General features: G+C 53.2%; 1 protein-coding gene across 3 annotated transcripts in view; it reads left to right on the top strand.

Annotated features, from left to right (window-relative positions):
* LTBP2 (latent transforming growth factor beta binding protein 2) overlaps positions 1-18,492 on the top strand; it is a 73,850-nt gene that overhangs the window by 36,248 nt on the left and 19,110 nt on the right. For all 3 annotated transcript variants that reach the window (XM_074824732.1, XM_074824733.1, XM_074824731.1), the window contains exons 6-13: positions 782-982; positions 1,341-1,609; positions 3,200-3,302; positions 12,107-12,181; positions 16,198-16,320; positions 16,779-16,943; positions 17,672-17,902; positions 18,469-18,491. In XM_074824732.1, the coding sequence (XP_074680833.1) occupies positions 782-982; positions 1,341-1,609; positions 3,200-3,302; positions 12,107-12,181; positions 16,198-16,320; positions 16,779-16,943; positions 17,672-17,902; positions 18,469-18,491 (1,190 nt within the window). The remainder of the gene's footprint in view (positions 1-781; positions 983-1,340; positions 1,610-3,199; positions 3,303-12,106; positions 12,182-16,197; positions 16,321-16,778; positions 16,944-17,671; positions 17,903-18,468; position 18,492) is intronic.

The raw sequence follows: 18,492 nt of genomic DNA, 5'->3' as shown, positions 1-18,492 counted from the left end.
CCTGACAAGTCATCCAGGGATGTGCAGCAGCATCATCTTATCTCACACTGAGATGAGTCAGGATGATCTGTCAGGGAATCCCATGCCTTGCCCAAGTGTTGCTTACACTGAGAGATGCTCTGGGTTACTCCAAGCAGCTGATAAGGCCAGAAAATATGTGACTTCTGTTTCATCTGTGGATGCTTTTTCTGAGCCTGTGCAGATGAATTGCTCCTGATTCTTTTGTCCCACTCCACACTTCTCCTGCTTGAGCTGTTGGCAGGGCCAAGGCTGGCCGGGAGGCAGGCTCTGAGGATGTGGCTCTCTGCCCGTTCTCTCCTTCTGCCTCTCCCATCCCACTGAGTTCCCTTCTGGGCTGAGAGTAAAGACCGTGCCAAATGGGGAGGGGGCAATGCAGAAGAGAAGCAATTGTGCTGACTCGGCTGCATGCAGCTGCCATAGCTCCTGCCCCACTCCAAGGGATCCTGCTGTGCCAGTGGCACCACCTTGGCCCTGGGGGGCTTCCCTGCAGGGCATGGGTGTCCCAGGCTGGCCATGGCCCCAGAGCCCAAGGGAGGGCTCATCATCTTCAACCCATGACTCCAGTCCTGAGCAGAGCTTGGAGAAGATGGTGCTGCCTCCAGGCTGCAAGTGCTGTCCCCAGCTTGGTGCTAGTCCTGGGTCTTGGGCTCCATGGGGCTATTGCTGGCCCAGATCCAACTGCCTGTCCTTCCCCAGACACCCCTTGGCTAGAGGCAGTGTCTCAGTTTCTCTGCTAAGCACACATCTCTTTGCTTTGCAGACTTCTGCCAGATCCCCTGCCTGAATGGAGGGCGCTGTGTGGGTCGGGACGAGTGCTGGTGTCCCTCCAACTCCACGGGGAAGTTTTGCCACCTTCCAGCTCCCTCTCTGGAAAAGAAGCAAGGAGGGAGAGCCCCAAAGAGCCTGGCCGGCAGCTCCATGAAGCACTCCACCTACACCCTGCCCTTGTCCAACCAGCTTGGTGAGCGTGGCTGATGGCTCCAGACCCTGCATTTTCCTCCTGCTTGGGTGCTCCTCAGATCTTCATTAACAGGCCTGAGGAGGCCACTAACCTCCCTATGCTTGCCTTTTCAAGCCAGGTTGTTATAAAAGTGGATCCCGTAGTTTCTGAAGGGCTCAGGTTGCTGGGGAAACTTTTTGGTAGGTTTGTGCTGGTTGTGGGTCAGAGAAGTATTTTCTCTTAGATGCAATCTTCCTCTAGATTTTCTGGTGGGGTCAATCTACCTCTCCTCCCTTGTGACTTTGTTGATGACAAGATGCTCTTCAGGTGTCAAATTGTTGCCAGATTTTCACAACTGTGGTATAAACTCATCTTCTAGCTTCCCTAAACCCTTCCCTGGTGAATGTCCACATCAACCACCCTCCAGAAGCCACCGTGCAGATTCACCAGGTGGCCAGGGTGCGGGGTGATGCAGAGGTGTCGGAGGAGAACAGCGTGGAAGCGGTCCTGGTGCCTCAGCTGGCCGCTGTGCCCTGGTACACCTATGCCCACGGGAACGGTAACAGCATTGCCACAGAGAGCAGCCAGCAGCAACAGAGAGCCGTGGGGCTGCTGGGGAGGTGCTTTCGGGAGGCTCTCCATGGGCAGGTAAGGGGTCAAGCATTGGAGCATGTGTAGATATGTTTCTTGCTCTAGGGTATGGGTATGTTGGCTTATGGGGCAGAGAGGGTGGCCTTTCATTGTGTAAACCTGTTCAGCATCAGCGTGGGCATCACCCAGGTGCTGTGGGCAGAGGCAGCACTGTGTTAGTACTTGGGAAGAAAATTCCTCACTTTGGCCCAACAGGGAGACCTCACTGCCTTGCTCTGACCAGGCTGTGCCCTGGGGCAGCACAGCCCAGACTTGATGGCTTTCACATACAGTCTCGTTTAAAAAGGGTGCCCTATTTATAGCAACATTTACAGCCACGCTCTGCGATTATTGTAGGAAACGTATAAAACATAGGAAAATTCCTTTCCCTCTCAGACGATAAATGAAAGTCTGATTTCCATGGAACGACGCCTTCCTGGGCAGCTCAGTCGGGGCTTGGGAAGCAAATGCACGTGAGGGGCTTTCTCACCCCTGTCCCACAGTCACTGTAATTTCTTATTTTGTCTTTCCCCGTATGTTTCTCTTGCGTCACTGGAAAAGCATTGGAGGTTTTTGGCACCCACAGGAGCACCTGTGAGCCCCCCCAGAGCAACTCGCGCTCAGCAAGACCCCCCGGCTGGGCAGCCAGGGACTCAGCCCACACCTCACTGCTCCCCAGCCCTTTATGGGGCACTGCTTCTAGTTCCCATCCTGTCCTTCAGTCACTCCCATCCAAGTGATTTCTAGTGGGGTACATTCTCAGCCATTCCTAGGGCAAAAATAAATGAGATCAGACCATGGGGTTGGAAAAGCCTGGCTCCTCTGTGGGGAAGCAACAGCTTTCTGACCCTGGGAGCAGATGATGATGCATGGAGATGCTCATGGATGCCCAGAGAGGCTGCGGGAAATCCTCTGGGTGGGGCAAGGGGGTGGCAGGGGGTACCCTTGTGCTTGCACCTCACCCACTCGGCTGGGGTGATGCCGTGCCCGGGAGAGGGCAAGGAGCCTGGCGAGGAGTGCTTGCCTCTCCCCACTCGGCTGCAGCCGAGCCGATCGGTATGCGAGTGTGCTGGGCAGGCGGCCATGCGCGCCTGGATGGGGGCCAGCTCCGGCCTGTGGGCCGTGGCGGCTCCGCTCTAATGGGGAAGCCTGTAATCCAGAGGGCCTTGCCGGTGGGGCGAGGGGGGGGGAAGGAGAGACTCATTAAGCAGAGGAAAGTGCCTGACCGCAAGCTCCCCGCTGGGCTGGAGTGGTGCACCCATTTCGCTGGCTAATCAGCCAGGCACGGGCTGATCCCAGGGCTTTGCTGGGTGATATCATCTCTGGTTCATCTCCTGTTCTCTTTGGTGTCCCCTTCCCCTCTGAGGGGTGCAGTCAAGGGAGTCTCATGTTTTTCTGTCTACACAACTGTTTACTGTCTTAAACCGCATCCCTAGTCCTACTGTGTCCTGGTGGGGAGCTGTGCCGGGAGGGCCGTGCCAACCTCTGACCCCAAACCATTGTCCCTCATGCTGGCTCTGCCACTGCCACACCAGGCAGCCGCAGTGGATGGGTGTGTGTCCCCTCCCTGTCCCACAGGTGCCTGATCCTCTGGTCCTCTCTCTGCAGTGCACCAACCCCCTGCCAGGGCTGACCAAGCTGGAGGACTGCTGCGGCAGCGTGGGGCTCTTCTGGGGTACGGACCGGTGCCTGGCCTGCCCTCCCCGGCCAGGTGAGTATTGCGGCTGCCCAGACGGCACGACGGACAACCTGCACCCTTGGCAAACAAAAATGATCAGGCTGTCTCATGCAGCCAAGGAGGCACGGAGCAGAGCCACAGGTCCCCTGCTGTGTTGCTTTCCTTTGCCCAAGGCACTTGGGGATGGGCAGCATGTCCGAGGCAGGGTGCAGAGCCATGCCAGCTGCTGCCCCAGCCCGCAGACCAGGGAGCAGCACACTGGTTTGGGTGCTGGCCCCAGGCTCAGCACTTTCTCCTTAAACCGCCCCTGCAAAATCCCGGTGTGGCTGGCAGTTCCTGCTGTGCTAGCCTCAATCAGAGGAAGAAATGGGAAAAGAACAGCCGTGGTTTTAGGAGGTGTAGTCCTAGATCAGTGGAGGAGGCTGCAGACTCGGCCCTATAGAGTTACGGGCTTGCTCTGGGCCCGACACGGGCTTGGCAGGGGCTCTGGAAATAACACTACATCAAACAATTGGCAGGAGTGCACCCGGGGTCCGTTCCAGGGGCACGGACGTCCAGCTCCATTTCTGCTGTGCTTGGGAGCCGGATGGACTGATCCAGTGAGAGATGGGGATTCCTCTGCTGCTTCGCTCGGGGTGCTCCATGATGGGCACGGCCCCTCGTGCTGTGGCCCCATCCCGTGTGGTGGTGGAGAGGCCATGCTGAAGGACTCCTGGCTGGGGGGAAGGCAGCCCCACAGGCACAGTGGCTCCAGCAGCCGGTGCTGACCAGGTCTGGTGCAGGGCAAGGTGCACGTCCAATGCAATGCAGGCAGGGAGCTGCTCACATCTCCCCTGCCTGCCTGCCTGCCCCCTCTCATCACTGCCTGGCTGCTCATTCACATGCCTTCACTGGATTGAAGGACTAAAGTAAACAGATTCCATGCTCCAGGAGGCTGATCCCTGAGGAGAGTGGAGGTGTCCAAGGTGGCAGGTTTTGTGCAAGCAAGTGTGGTGTTGGTGCCTTCTAGCTCTGCCCACAGAATGTCCCGCTTGGCTTGCACGCATGCTCCCAAGAGCTGTTTGTGTCTCGTTGTCTTCCTTCAATTTGGTTTCTCCTTAGCCAGGGGTAGGGCTGGCTGGAGCCAAATTCCTCGCAATCACAGACAAGGTTGTCAGCATGCTGGAACCCAGTGCAGATCTGGGGAGCTCTGACTGCTGTCATCCTCCCACTCGGCATGGCTCTGCTGTGGCCGAGGCCATGCTGCTGCTTGCCTGCCCTCCTCTATGTGCCAGCCCCAAGGGAGCTCTGGGCACATGCGGTATGGGGGTGACCATAGGGTCTCCAGGTTCAGCACAAAGAAGGAAATGCCCCCCACAAGCCTCAACCCCCTCCTCTTTGTGCCAGTCCTTTGCATCCCCAGTCAGGGCTTTCTCCTCCCTATCCCACAGCAGTCTCCCCATTTCTCACCCTGTCTCTCTGTGATCCCCCCAGATCCCCCCATTAGGAAGCAGGGGGACCACTTAACACTTTGGTTAGGATGCAGATGGCTGCAAAAACTCTGCACCTCCTTTCTCTTTCTCTGTGCCAGGATGCTGGGTATCGCTCAGCGGACAGAGCTGCAGCAGTGATTTGCTCTGCTGGACTTAAATCTTCAGGCTTCAAAATGTGTCTCTAATCACAGGCTTCCAAGACATGAAAACAGGCACGAAATACCTCCATGTGCTCCTTGCAGTCAGCCAGCCAGTAGAGCACATGCACTTACAAAATGCCTCCTAGCTGCCAGCTCAGCACGTGCCCTGTATCCCAGCAGCAGCTGAAACTCAAGGGAGGTTGTCACTTCTGGTCTTCATTGAGTGGACAGATGCTTGTCTGGCTTTTTTTCAGATTAATTCCATGGAGATAAGAAAAATGATCCCCGTGGGTTTTCCTTCTTCCTCTGCCACAAGGAATTCGGGCTAGTTGAAGGGGCTGTTTTCATCCTCTTTAATTATGTGCAAGTATCTTCCTCCTTTGGCTACCTTTGACTGTCCTATAACCAGCCCCACATGCAGGAGGCCACACAGTTCAAGTGAAGGGAGCTGTAAGGTGACTCAATGGAGGCAGCCTAAGAGACCCTGGCTGTTCTGGAGTGAGAAGCCCAGGTGGCTGGCATGCTTTTCTTCACATATGAGAGATCTCACCTGAGGATGGAGCCAGAGAAGCAGACCTTTCTCCATGATCTTACTGCTCTAATGGAGCCACCAAGCACTGTGACCTCTCATTGCTCTGTGCCTCCTCTGCCAAGGCTCCCAGGTCCATGCCTGTCCAGTGCGAAGGCATCGCTCTGCATCGTTCCTGCTTGTAGACCACATCCCACACTCACATTCCTTCTGTCTCCTGGCCTTGCTGGCCAACGTTGTGCTCACTCAAAATCACTGGGCTGTAGTTCAGTGACCTGGTGTCTCGTGCACAGTGATAACATGTCCCGTGGATGTTTCCAACTTTCTTCTTGGCACTGTGGTCTTCGGAGAGAACTTCTCCTTGCACTTGTGTGTCCCAGGGACGCGTGCACGAGAGCAGACTTGACAGCTCTGGGAATTTAATTCCAGCAACCAGAGACAGAAATGGCAGAAGCTAGTTCAGTGTAAACACTTACAAATGTACAGAAATGCAGCCAGGCAAGAGCTAGACAAATGGAGAACTTGTTTGGATTGACTGTCTGCCCGAGACACTGATTGTTAGTAGAGTCTGGATACGTCCGGATGTCTCCCTCGACTGCAGCTTTCATGTTTGGTACGTGTTTGTGTGCGGAAAGACATCAGAGAAGAAGAAGAATTGGAGGCAGGCAACTGACTGAGTGAACCTGCCATGACCAATACTTGCTATTTTTTGTGTTTTGCCCAGCATCAGAAAAGCCAAGGCACTTCAATGCTTTGTCTGCCTCCTAAGGAGACCATGTTAAAAGCTGAGTTCAGAATTAAGGTAGGGGTGGTTACATTAGTCTCAGAGGTTTCCTTAGGCTCTGCTCAGGCTTTTGGCTGTCTGGTTTGCTCCTGGGTTGGTGTATATTATTAGGCCCCTTCAGAGAAGTGGACACAGTGATGGGGATTCAAGCAGGCTATAGTAGAAGTTGCTGGGAGTTTGCTGTTGCTCATGTAAGTGAGAGCTGAAGATGGGACCCCCAGGATATGTCAGAGTCAGCCCTGGGATAAGGGGGAGAGCCAAGAGCTTGCTCTGTGTGCTGTTGGGTCACAGGCTTTCACCTGGCCCATGAAAGAAAGACATGAGCCAGACACAGGGCCCTGGAGAGTGGCAGGACACCTGCATGCTGTCGTGCAGCTGTGGTCCTTCAGCTCCAGCTGGAGATGACTGGATGAAATGTGCTGCCCTGCAAGATAGGATAAATCAGATGGAGACATCCAATGACCCTCCTGCATTTTTAGTACTTGGAGGAGGCAGTGGAGCACACATTGAGAGGCTAGAACAGAGAGGTAGGAGCATATGGGAGCTGGAAGGTAAAACCTGGAGAAGACTGATAGTGGGAAAAGGGAATTGGAGGCTGAGGAAGCAGCTGAAGCACAGATTCTTGGATGCAGCTGGGAGGAAGCCCAAGGACCGACAGGGTATTTGAGCAGTGCTGGTGAGGAAGCTGCTCTGAAGCAATGTCCTGTCCCCTGGTAAGCTCAGAATGTGGAGCTGGTAGTAGGCACACTGCTGGGCAAGCTACTCCTGCTTACCTGCCAGACCATATTCTGTTTTGGGGTATACAGTGATCTCTGGAGAAGAACATGCTGGAACAAGGTCAAGTGATGGTCTGTGGAAACTAAAACGAACAAGACCCAAGTTGCATGTTGACACAGACCTCAGGATGGGTGTGGGTTTGAACACCGGTTTCCCTGAAGCCTTGGCCCCCCTCAGGCACATGCGGATAAAGGAGACTGGTAGTAGAGAGTTCTGCCCAGAGGGGGTCATAGCCCTCCTCTTCCACCTCCTTCCTGTCCCTGAGACCACACACCTTTGCGACCAGCAGTGCTCCAGGAGAAACCTATACTGTGTATGGTACTGCCCAGGAGCTACAAGTCTCACCTTGCTGTTTGTTTGAGGGACTTCCTGGGTGCAGCAGTAAACCTGTGTCTTACAGGTCCTGGTTTTTTCAGTGCCCTCTGTCTCTTATTTCAGGCTGCAGTCAGCCAGAGCGTAGGCTGGGCTGCGCACCCACTGCTTGTGCTCCCTGCAGATGTTCCTGGGCTGCTTTTTCTCCTCCTGCCTATGGGTTTTAACTGCATTAAGAAACAAGTCTTTGAAGGCTATTGTTTTGTTTTTATTCCCACTCCCCATGTTTTTTCAAGTTTTTTGTCCTAGAGAAAAGTCTGAATTTCACTGGAAAGTTGGATCTTGTAATGTCTGGCTTGGCGTCCGCAGCACTCCCCAAACAGACCTCCCACTGTGAGAGGGGTGGCAGCTCACCCATGAAGCCGTCGTCATCAGAAACGCCGAGCAGCTCCGCAAGCCACGCTCTACTCTGTGCTGTGCCTGCAGGCATTGAAACAGCCATAGGAAGCCCCTTGAAAATCAACCCCCTGGTCTGCTCATGTTGCAGTTAGATTGGGGAGTATACAGGAAAAAAACCCTGAAAATATGGGAAGGAGGCTACAGAGGGGGCTGGTTCTGCCACTGCTACACCATGTGCCACAGGGAGTCTGTCCAGGACAGTAAAGAAGGCCTGCATGTGGGGAAAGAAGCTGAAACCTCTGCAAGGTTGTGGCAGTACCACAGAGAGCAATTCTTAACCTGGGGAAGTGCAGCATTTTCAGGACTGCTGTGTTCTGCAGAGTGCTTGCTTTGCCCATCATTCATATGCAGCATCATGGTCTTGGCACACAGCAGCACAGTGTTGCAATAGTGGGGTTTTTTAGGTATGGAGGTATCTTGTCCCAGCTGGAAGCCACTGTGGGAGCAGAATGAGGTTCTCTCTGTTGAAACAACTTCAAAGGCCAACAGTAATTACCAGAGTCTTTTTCATTCAAGCATCTTTTTCACCTTAAAGATCTTTATTGACCATGAGTAGAGCAGAGGGCTTAGTTTTGTATCGCACATCAACACTGGTGCATGCCCTCCCCATCCCTGCTTACTGTAGCCTTTGTTGAGGCATTATAGAAAGTCTTGCTGGAGCCTGCCTACCACAGACCACCCAGAGTAGAGAAGAGCAGTCATGACAGATCTGGACTGAAGGATTTGTGTCCTTTCCCTCTTGTCCATTCTGCCTGGGAACTCAGCTTATCCCCACAGCCACAGCCCTGCCTACTTCTTGGTCTGGCATCTCCAACACATCGTCTCTCTGGAGGCTGCTGTGGGGTCTGAGCTGCTCTGCTCTCCTGCCAATGAGTTCAGCAGCTGAGGTCCTCTCTGCAGTGGAGGCTGATCTTCTCTGCTTCACACTAAACCAGGCTGAGATTTGACTGGGTCCACCACCTCCAACACTCCAGATGCCACAAGACCATGCACTCTGGCTCTCTTCATCTCCCACATGCTGGAAGACCCAGGGCAAGCAGAGGCACCACAGCCACCCGCCCCGACTGCATGCTCTGTGCCTACTGTGGGCATGGGGAGATGCCTGGGGCCCATCCAGGGCAGGGGTTCTTCTGTGGAGCTGATCCAGGGTCTCCAGAAATGTCTGTGAGTCCTGAAGGTGGCAAAGGAGTTCAGCAAGGCAAGGTTTCTCAGAGAGATAATGCCTTTTGTATGATAAATGGAAAGAGTTGAAAGAAATGGGCTAGCTTTCAGCAGCCAAGTATTTCCTCACTTCTCATCTGACCTCAGGCTTGCCTCTTCCCCTTTTAACAGAGTGATATCAGCTGGCCTAATGCAATGTATTATCTCACCCTACAAACCTCATCTCACTCAGGCCCTTGTGGCTACCACCACTAGAAGTGGTTTCTTTCCACTTCACCATCAGCCTGAGCTTCTTCATCCCATCTTCAGACAGTGTTTGGGGAGCCAAGGCCCTTGGATAAAGCTTCTTCTCCTGGGAAGTGATGGGAAACTAGCCTAGCTGCTTAAAGATCACCTTGCTAGGCTGCAAAATCCCTCTGCCTGATTTCCATGCGTTCATTTCCCTTCTTATCCTACTCTGCTCGAGTATTATTCTAGCTGGGGACAAAGGTGCCGGTGGGAGTCCTGGGCTGTTGGCTGCTTTGCACTCACCTCCTTTTTGGGTCTGTGAGCTTATTGCATGTATGCTCCCTTGTGTGAGCCTGGCCCCTCTGGAGATGCCTGGTGCCTGCAGAGCTTGCAGAAAGCAGCGCCAGGCAGTGGGATGAAGCAGGGCTGGAGGGAGCAATGACGAGAGCCGAGAGGGAGTCCTGGTGTACAGGTACCTGGTGAGCACATTGCTTTGGCACAGTGCCCACGAGGCTGAGGAGGTGAGGCTCTGAAATCACACCCTTGATTCAGGAGTCAGAGCTCCTGCCCTCAGCAAGCCTGAAATCCCTCTGCCTGACAGATGCAGCTCAGCTGCTCCATCTCCAGCCTCAGGCTCTGGGAGAACCCCTTTCCTGGAGAGAGTGTAGACAGACAGACAGACAGACACAGGAGGCTGGGACCCCTCCAGCTGTGGATGCTGACAGATTTCTGCCCTCTCTGATCATCAGATCAGCTTTTTCCCTTTGCTGGGTTCCAGAGTAGCCTCCAAAGCCAGTCTCCCACTGCTACCAGCTGCATGGGAGAGGGGTGGATGCTGATTGCCTTTGAAGGAAATTCAGGTGTCCGAGGCTGGTTTTTCAGGGGTTTTTGGCCATCTCTGCTGTAGTTTGGCAACATCAGAGCTCATGGAAGGAAATGGTCCTCTGCTCGAGTAACCAAGTACAAAGCTGGGAATTAATAGCTTACATCCTCCTGCAGACACATGTTGTCTTCCCTTGTGGCCAGGTCCTGGCAGAAAGAGAGCAGCCTCCATCCAGTACTTCAGAAACTGTCTTGGTTCCCCTTGGTACAGAGAGATCTGCTCACATTACATTACAGTTATTCTTTCCAGGGAACACAGGTTTCTTTGCAAAATTAAGATGTTTGTCTGCAGCCTCACAAGTGATTTGCTGCAGTAATGAACTACAGGCTTCTGCAGACTGGAGTCATACAACTGCTGAGGTGGCACAAGACCTGCATGCTCACTCCCCGTCACTGGTATTTTCTGCCTTGCCCTCTCCCCAGCAGCATCTGGCAGAGGGATGCTGGAGGATCTGTTTCCCTGAAAAGGCTTTTCAGAGGGAGTGGGGCTCTGACACATGTCATCGCTGTTTGATCTCCGGCATGCTTGGCTCCCCGTTGGAGGGCTCGCACATAACGATGCTGCTTCATTTGAGCATCTGTTATCACATCATGCTGAGGCTGACAGATGCTTCCAAGCACAGTTAATGCCTGACAGCAGCCCCAAGCCCACAGGCTGCGGTGTAGGAGGAACTGGAGTCCCACTGGGGTGCTGAGCCTGGAGTCCATGAGCCAGAGTTTGTTTTTCCCTTCCCAGAAGATTGGAAATGTATCCATTGATTCCCCGTATCACTAGCAACCCCCTCACCCCTAACAGAGAGGGATTTGTAAGCACTTCCTGCTTGCAATTCGTGACTGACCTGTTGAAGGTGGTGAATAGATTTTTGTCTTAGTCATTCGTCCAGCCCCTGAGGATCTCTCTGCACCCAAAAAACCTTGTAGCTTCATTTAATATACCTGGGGAAACCAGGCTTTCTATTCCCCTTCCTCATACATGCTACTGAATGACTTGTTCTCCCATCTTTTATTTCCCAAGCACCTTTATCCTAGGAATATCCTGACTCAAGAAGTGTCCTAGAATGGTTTTAAACTGCATTGTAGGGTCAAAGTGTCCAGTACAGAGTTAAGAACACACCTGTTCTCTGCTCCCAGCATGTTGTTTGTGTGTGTTCTTAACCTTTGCAGGCTCTTTCCGACCATCTCCTGCCACAACAATGGTCAATTTGTCCCTAGTTCTCAAAAGCTGCAATGTGTTAGAAATCTGCCAGATCCTTGATATGGCTATTGCCGTGGAGGGCTTTCCACATATGACACCAGGGTGTAAGCTACTGATGCCAGGCAGGAGGAATTCAAGTGGTGGGAATACGGCTGGACAGTCACTTAGCTGTTACAAGCACTTCTTGTTTCCAAGCATACAGTCCAGAAAATTAAAAAGAAACCCCACCCTAGGAAAATCCCATCCTTAACCAACGCATCCTTCTTCCTACCCCACCCTGTGCTTACTCACTTCCCAACCCGTCACCTCCTGGATTCCCTTTCCCTTGTTCCAAAATACGGTGCCTAAATTTGACCTCCTTGGAATTTATGGGCCGTATTTTACTTGCCCTTAAAATATTTGGAGAGATTTAATTGTGCAGGTTATAGGCCATTTTGAAACCCACAAAACCATTTTAAGCAGCAATTTGAAATTTTCTTTGATGAGAGTGATCGGGGCAGGAAGTCGCATGCAGTAAAAGGGGAAAATGTAATAAACAGGCCCTGGGCTGTTATTTCATCATCTTGTCAAGGACTCTGTTATTCCTTTCACTCTCATTTCCCTTGTCATGTGCCACCTGGCTATCCAAGCTGGCCTGGGAGGAGTTGAGGTGACACAGTGGTACATATGAAGCACAGGCAGCACCTCTGGGTCACCAGGTTGGCACCTGCCAAGCAGCAGAAGACGCTGCTTGGGAAATGTGGCTGTTCCCTCCTTTTCCTCTGCCCTGGGAGTCACCAGAGGCCCATCCAAGGCGGACCTAGGGATTCTTTCCCCTCTGCAAGGAGGACAGAGAGAAGGTAGGACACTGGCAGCTGGCTTTACTGCTGATGTCCCACACTGTTTGTTTTCTTCCCAGCACACCCTGTGATTGAGAATGGGCAGGTGGAGTGTCCCCAGGGATACAAGATGCTGAACCGAAGTCACTGCCAAGGTAAGGATGCTGCTTTCATATGTCTCTCTCCTTCCCACATCCACTGTCAGAGTTGTAATTACCTACACAAGTAAAATACAATTATCTAACTCCCTGGTACAGATCTGCAAAGACTGTGACTTATAAAAATCTCTGTGCTTTCATCAAGAATGAAAGAAAACTGGGTAACACTGGACTACATGACTCAGCTGGTACGCATGGTCAGTGCATAGTTGGGCCAGCACAAGAGAACACACCTGTTAAGTCCTACTGGCCCAGCAAGGACCTATGTTGCTGCTCTGCTAAGTGTGAGTGTAAAAACACTTCTCCCATAGTCTGAAGCAACAGAAATTGTGTTGCCTGAAAACATATGGGAAGGTTGCCAGCTTGTTCAGTTGTTCATTTACAAGTAGGAGAGTGCCATAGAAGCAAATCCTTCTGTTCTGAGCGTGTCACTTGTCCCTGCTGCCAGGCTGTCCTGCCTACCCCACGCTGCTGGGGTCTATCCATTTCTCACTCCCGCGGTCCCTCAGCTCCATATGAGGAAGGCGCCATCTCTCCTCTTTTCTCTCCAGTTCATGTTTATTTGGCATCTCTTGGACCCACAGTTGCTTGTGTTTTTCCGTGCTCTGAATTTTATGGTTCCCTTCTCATGATTCATGATAAGCTGAGAGGTGTCTTCTCGAAGATGCAGCAGGGAGCCTGGGCCCTGGCCATGCAAACCCAGGGCTGGCAATCAAATGACTCATCTCTTTTAGCTGGGACTTTCCACCATGCTTACTTAATTAATGATTCAGCCTCCCCACATTGTCCTGGGGGAAAACTTTCAACAACGCAAGGGCTTCTATTCTCTTTGGTGCTCAGATCTCATCCCTTATGTGGCCACAGACAGTGCTATGGGTATGAGGAGCTACCAGGAGACACTGAGTAGGAGTCAGAGGAGCAGAGCAGCTGGAGGGACTCATGTCAGTGAGCAGAGACCTGCAGCGCCTGCTCTGGATTTGCATTCCCTCTGGAGCAGGGAGAGTTTCAGAGGAGCAGAGGGAGATGGCAATGTGGAGTTGGCTAGGAAGATGTTTTGCACATCAAAAACCCTGAACCAGAGATTTCTGCCTCTGTGTGCTCCTTCGTAAGCTGGGCCAGAGAAGTACTGTTCTGCAGACACTCTTGTTGCCTTGAGGTGCTTTTCCCATCTCTGCTGTTGCAGTGGGACATGTATCAGGAAGCCCAGCACCTCACTTGAGGGTCCAGAGTGAGCAATTTGGCTGATAGACTGTGGGAGAGACTACATGGGGCCTTCTCTTGCTGGCCCAGGGAGCAGGGTTACCAAGGGGCTGGGTGAGGGCTGGTGGTTCCTGAGACCATTGGCTGTAGGAGAGAAGCTGACCTGGGAAGGAGCTGAGCTCTGGCTTTGCAGGCTGTTGTCAAAACAGATGAGTGACTGGAGGAGGGCCCCAGCAGAAGCCCACTTTCGTCTGTTCTGTATAGACAGAAAGGGTTGTCTCTGGTGCATTCCAGCAGATGAACAAATGGCTCATCTCTGCAAGATCTCATTTCCTTTCCTTGCTGCATCCCATTGAGCAGGAACAAGGCTGCAGTGAGTCTTGAGTTGAGAGGGCCTGGCAGACCCAGCCAGGGAACCTCTTGGTGCTGCTGGACCATGAGGAAGAATTGCACTGAAAGGGATAATGTGGTTGCTAGACATGAGGCAAAGATTGTCTTGGAGGCTTGGTGGTAGGGAGGTGTGTGTGTGTGCAGCAGTCACTGCACAGGACACACACTGGCACCTTGGTGTCTGTATATCCATGGTGTCCATATATGCTTGGTGTCTGTTGCCGACTCGGGTCCTTTCTGCTCACCAACCACCAGGATAAACCAGCCTGTACCTTTCCACCACAAGCTGCCTGACCCAGCGTGGCTGTTTCTGAGGAGCACCAGCAAGCTTGTGTGGGTTGGAAAGAAGCAGCTGAGACAGCATAAGGATATTGGTTTGTGGTCCCTGAGGCCTATTCTTGTGGGCTAGCCCCATCCCTGACATGCTGCAGGGGGTAGGAGTGCATGGCCCCGAGCGCGCCTGCCTGCTTCTGTTCCCTGTGGGGATTTCCAGTGCGGGTGGGTCCTCTGCTGCCAGTGGAATAGAGGGGGTTGGACTGAGGCCCGGATGAGGCCCTGTTTTAAATTAAGCTCGTAAAGCTCAGCCCTTGGTGCTTGTTTGTTTTGTGCTCTCATTACTCTAATTCCTTCAATCCCTTTGCTTATGTGGAGGCCAAACACTTCATCCAGTTGGTGTGTTGGAATGACACAGTGCTCTGACTGTGCCGGAGAGTGACAGGGATGAGCCCCGAGGCTCCTCCGGAGAGACCAAGCCTCTTCTCTGAGTAGGGTTCCCAGCACGTTTGGGGTCTGGCCACTGGTTGGTCTCATAAACTCTGGCCTGTGCTTGGTACAGAGCAGGAAACCATTACATTGTGCAGCGAAATCCTACTCTTCCCTGGCATGCTGCACATCCCTGTAAGCGTTTGTATCTCCAATTGACTGAACATCATGGCCTGGTCTTGATGGCCACTGTGTGTCTCAACCATGTATGGGACAGCCAGTGGGGTGAACGGGGGAGTTTAAGAGCACAGGACCGGGGAGGACCTCTCAGGTCATTACATCTGAACTGCTGCTGTCATAGCCAGCTGTGTGACACCCCCATTTCCACCAAGCAGTGATGCTTCAGCTCTGAGGAATAAGGTAGTGCTGGGAAAACTGTTCCTGAGCCTGGCTGCTCTCAGTCAGGTTCTTCCACTATCTCCATTCTTCCAAGTGTCCTCGCAGCCCGTCTCTGCACCCCTTCCACATTGAGACAGTCTCTAGAGGACCACTGGATGTTCTCAGAGCACCTGAAGTCTCACCAGGACCTTGTACACTGGCATTGGGACTCCCCTCTGTCTTTGGAAAGTGTTTGGCATGATGCTGCCTAGCATCACGTTGACATATCTTGGTCTTGGCAGCTTGCAGCTGTCCTGTGAGCAGCAAGTGTGCCCAGGTCCCTCTCACTGCCTGCTCCCACCTATTAGCTTGTAGTATATGTTCCTGTGATTTGTCCCAGGGTGGTGCTGAGGTTCATTCCACTCCTGCCGCTCTGTGCTCACATCCAGCTCTTCCTGCACTGCTTGTGCCTCCTGACACAGCACATTTCATCAGCATGCTGACTTTTCTGGGACAAGCGCTTTTGTGAAGATATAAAGCTACATCAGTCCATGAGGAGGGCTTCCTCCTCACTCTCCACCATGAAAGCTGTCTTCAGCTCCCCCTTATGCACCTTTTACCAATCCCTGACTTCTCCAGCTTAGCTCATACATTCCTATGTGGTGCTGTAGGAAAGGCTTTACTGCAGGCCAAATGGGTGAGCCTGTCAGTGTTTCCCTAGGATAAGCCCAGCTCCCTTCCCAAAGACTGCATTTGATGCGTGCTGAGGCAGGGGCAGAGGAAGAGCTTGAAGCAGGACTCAAGCTTGGCGCCTTCCCGCTTGCGCAACCTGATCATAGAAGACACTACAGCAGTGAACCACAGCCTGTCCCACCATCTCTCTGCCTCTGGAGGGGATCAGTCACTGCCCTCCCTGCATGCTGGCAGAGTTTCTCAGCAAGGATTCTCTGTGGATGATGGGTCCATATGAGCAGGACCAGGGATCAGGTGAAACGACAGGACTCACCAGTCCAGACTTGCAAGCAACAAGCGTGATGACCATAAGAGTTACCCTACTGGAGTGGCTCACTGTAGGGGACACATCTGTTTTTCACGGGGACCACAAAGCAGAGCAGTCACTCATGAACCATCCCTGCAGCTGCAGCGAGCAAGCTCTGTGCCGCAGATGTGGGACTGCTGTCTCCACGTTGGTCCTCACCATGCTGCTCGGTGCAGAGGCTGCCTCGGACGCCAGCCTGACTGAGAACCCCTTGGTCCACAGCACCTGAATGGGAGACACTAGGTAAGGGGTTCAATTCACCCTCAGCTTTCTCACATCTCACCAGGCTCTCTCCTATCCACAGATATCAATGAGTGCTTGATGAAGGGCCTGTGCAAAGATGCCGAGTGTGTGAACACCCGCGGCAGCTTCCGCTGCACCTGCAAGCCTGGCACCATGCTGGACCCATCCCGTAGCCATTGCATCTGTAAGTGCTCCAGGGAACCCCTCAGCTTGGGAAGGGGCCTGAGCAGGACCCCACAACTGAGTGGAGGCTGCAGCATGCTTTGTGTCTCTTGCAAGTGCGGTTGAGTTACACTGTCCTGCACTTGTGTGCAGGATGGGTCCCCATGCCTCGGGTCCCCTTCATGCACTGTTCTTCTCCATGGACATCGCATGGCCCCTGTGGAGCCTGGAGGGGATGTGCCTGCGGTGCGGCAGCAGAGGACACAGCGCTCCCACAGGAGCTGGATTTCCTTGGGGCTGGTGCTGCTGGGGGGATGGCCCGATGGCTGAAAGCCGGTGGGTGTTCTGGGACAGCCCTTAGGAAATGCTGGGAGTCACGGGCAGAGAAAGGCCCGAAGGGGAGAGACTGAGTGTCCCCCATTCTCTCTTTGGAGAGTGTAGAGCTTGACCTCTGGCACTGACCCTTCCACTGTGTTTCAGCGGACAAAGCGGTGTCGATGGAGCAGGGACTGTGTTACCGCTCAGCAGCTGGAGGCGTATGCTCCTTCCCCCTCTCCCACCGCATCACCCAGCAGATCTGCTGCTGCAGCCGCGTCGGCAAGGGCTGGGGGAAGAACTGCGAGGAGTGCCCTGTGCCTGGCTCAGGTGAGACGTGCAAATGCTGGCCTATGAGATGGGTACAGCAGCCCAGAAAGCAGACCTGGATAATACTAGGGAGACACAGAAGTCCCTGATGGGAAACCACTCTGTACCGGAGGGAGAGCACAGCCATGCCTGTGTCTGTCTTTGCTTGACAGCCCTTTTGTCTCTTGTACGTCTTCTGCTGGGATGAAAGTCAGGTGAGGATGAGTTTGGCATATCTCAGCATGGGGTAGGGTGGAAGGGAAAGCACCAAAATTCTCAGGGCTGGAAAAAGTCTTCAGGTGATTTGTGCAGAGCATCTTGAGAGATGTGCAAAGCACTCAGTGTGAAGGTACCAGGGGTTCACTTTTATCTGCTCCCTTGCTCAGGCTGGACCTTCCTATGGCATGATCCCTTCCTAGCAGTACTGACCCAGTGGAGGGATTTAGCTTTTAGTGTCTGGGAGTACCAGCCAGAGTCTGTTAGAAACCCACCCTGCCCTTCTGTGCAAGGCATCCACCCACTGCAGCCCAGATGTTAAATCTATAAGGATTTAACCCTTAGAAATCTCCAGAAAATTATAGGATAGGAGAAACTGCTACCTGCATTCACATACATGCCTGTCCGTCTTCACTTCTTTCTTCCACTTGTCCCACCATCACATCTGGGTGCAGTAAGCCAGGTGATCCCTGCACCAGCCTCTTCCTTCCAACCTCTGTCCTCTAAAGCTTTGATTTGATTTTCCCTTGCAGAAGCCTTCAAGGAGATTTGCCCAGCAGGACATGGCTACACCTACTCCAGCTCTGATATCCGCCTGTCAATGAGGAAGGCAGAGGCAGAAGAGCTGCCCCTCAGCTTGGAAGAGCAAGGAGAGAGCAGCAACTGGACGTTGGACTGGGCAGCGAGGAGACAGCAACTGCAGGACAGCCTCCGTGGGAGCGCACTGGAGGCATTCCCCCACCCTGGCACCTCAGCAGGAGAGGGTAGTGTGGTGTCTACTGTTTAAAGTTGCGCCATCTGGGCCCCTAGCAAGGGTGGGCAAATTCCCAGGTCCTGCCATGCCTCCATGAATGGACTTATAGCTGATAAGGGTTTTCTACATCTGTATGAATATGCAAGGTGTTCTTCAGCCCTAGTAATGTTCCTGGGGCATGAGACACCACATCTTCAAGCCTTTGGAGAGGAGGTTGAGTGTTTCAGGCTCCTGCGACCACATCTTTGCAGCTGGTGCTGGCTGGCCAGGCTGCCTCCGCTGGGACCTCAGGTCTGCGTGGCAGCCCTGGCACTCCCTGGACTTTTGTCCAGCCCAGCTGGAGGGAAGTATGACCAATTCCTTGTGCCAGCACCTGCTGGAGAGGAAGCTCCTGGGGTCTGCACAGTGCCAGGAGAGAAGTCCGGGTGTGTTGGCTTTGAGAACAAGCTCTTGTGGAGAAGTGTGAGGAACTGAGTGGCAGTGTCTTAGAGCTGGAGTGAAGTTAGGGCAGCCAGGGTTTGAGGAGGATGCCTGCCTGCTTTGTCTCTATTCACCATGCATTATTTCACTTTCCAGGTGAAGTTTCTCCTGCTGTTCAGG

This window comes from Strix aluco, chromosome 4, assembly GCF_031877795.1.
Source record: "Strix aluco isolate bStrAlu1 chromosome 4, bStrAlu1.hap1, whole genome shotgun sequence".
Taxonomy (NCBI): Eukaryota; Metazoa; Chordata; class Aves; order Strigiformes; family Strigidae; genus Strix; species Strix aluco.
Note: the sequence above shows the minus strand (reverse complement) of the source record. Positions and strands in the feature narration are given on the sequence as shown.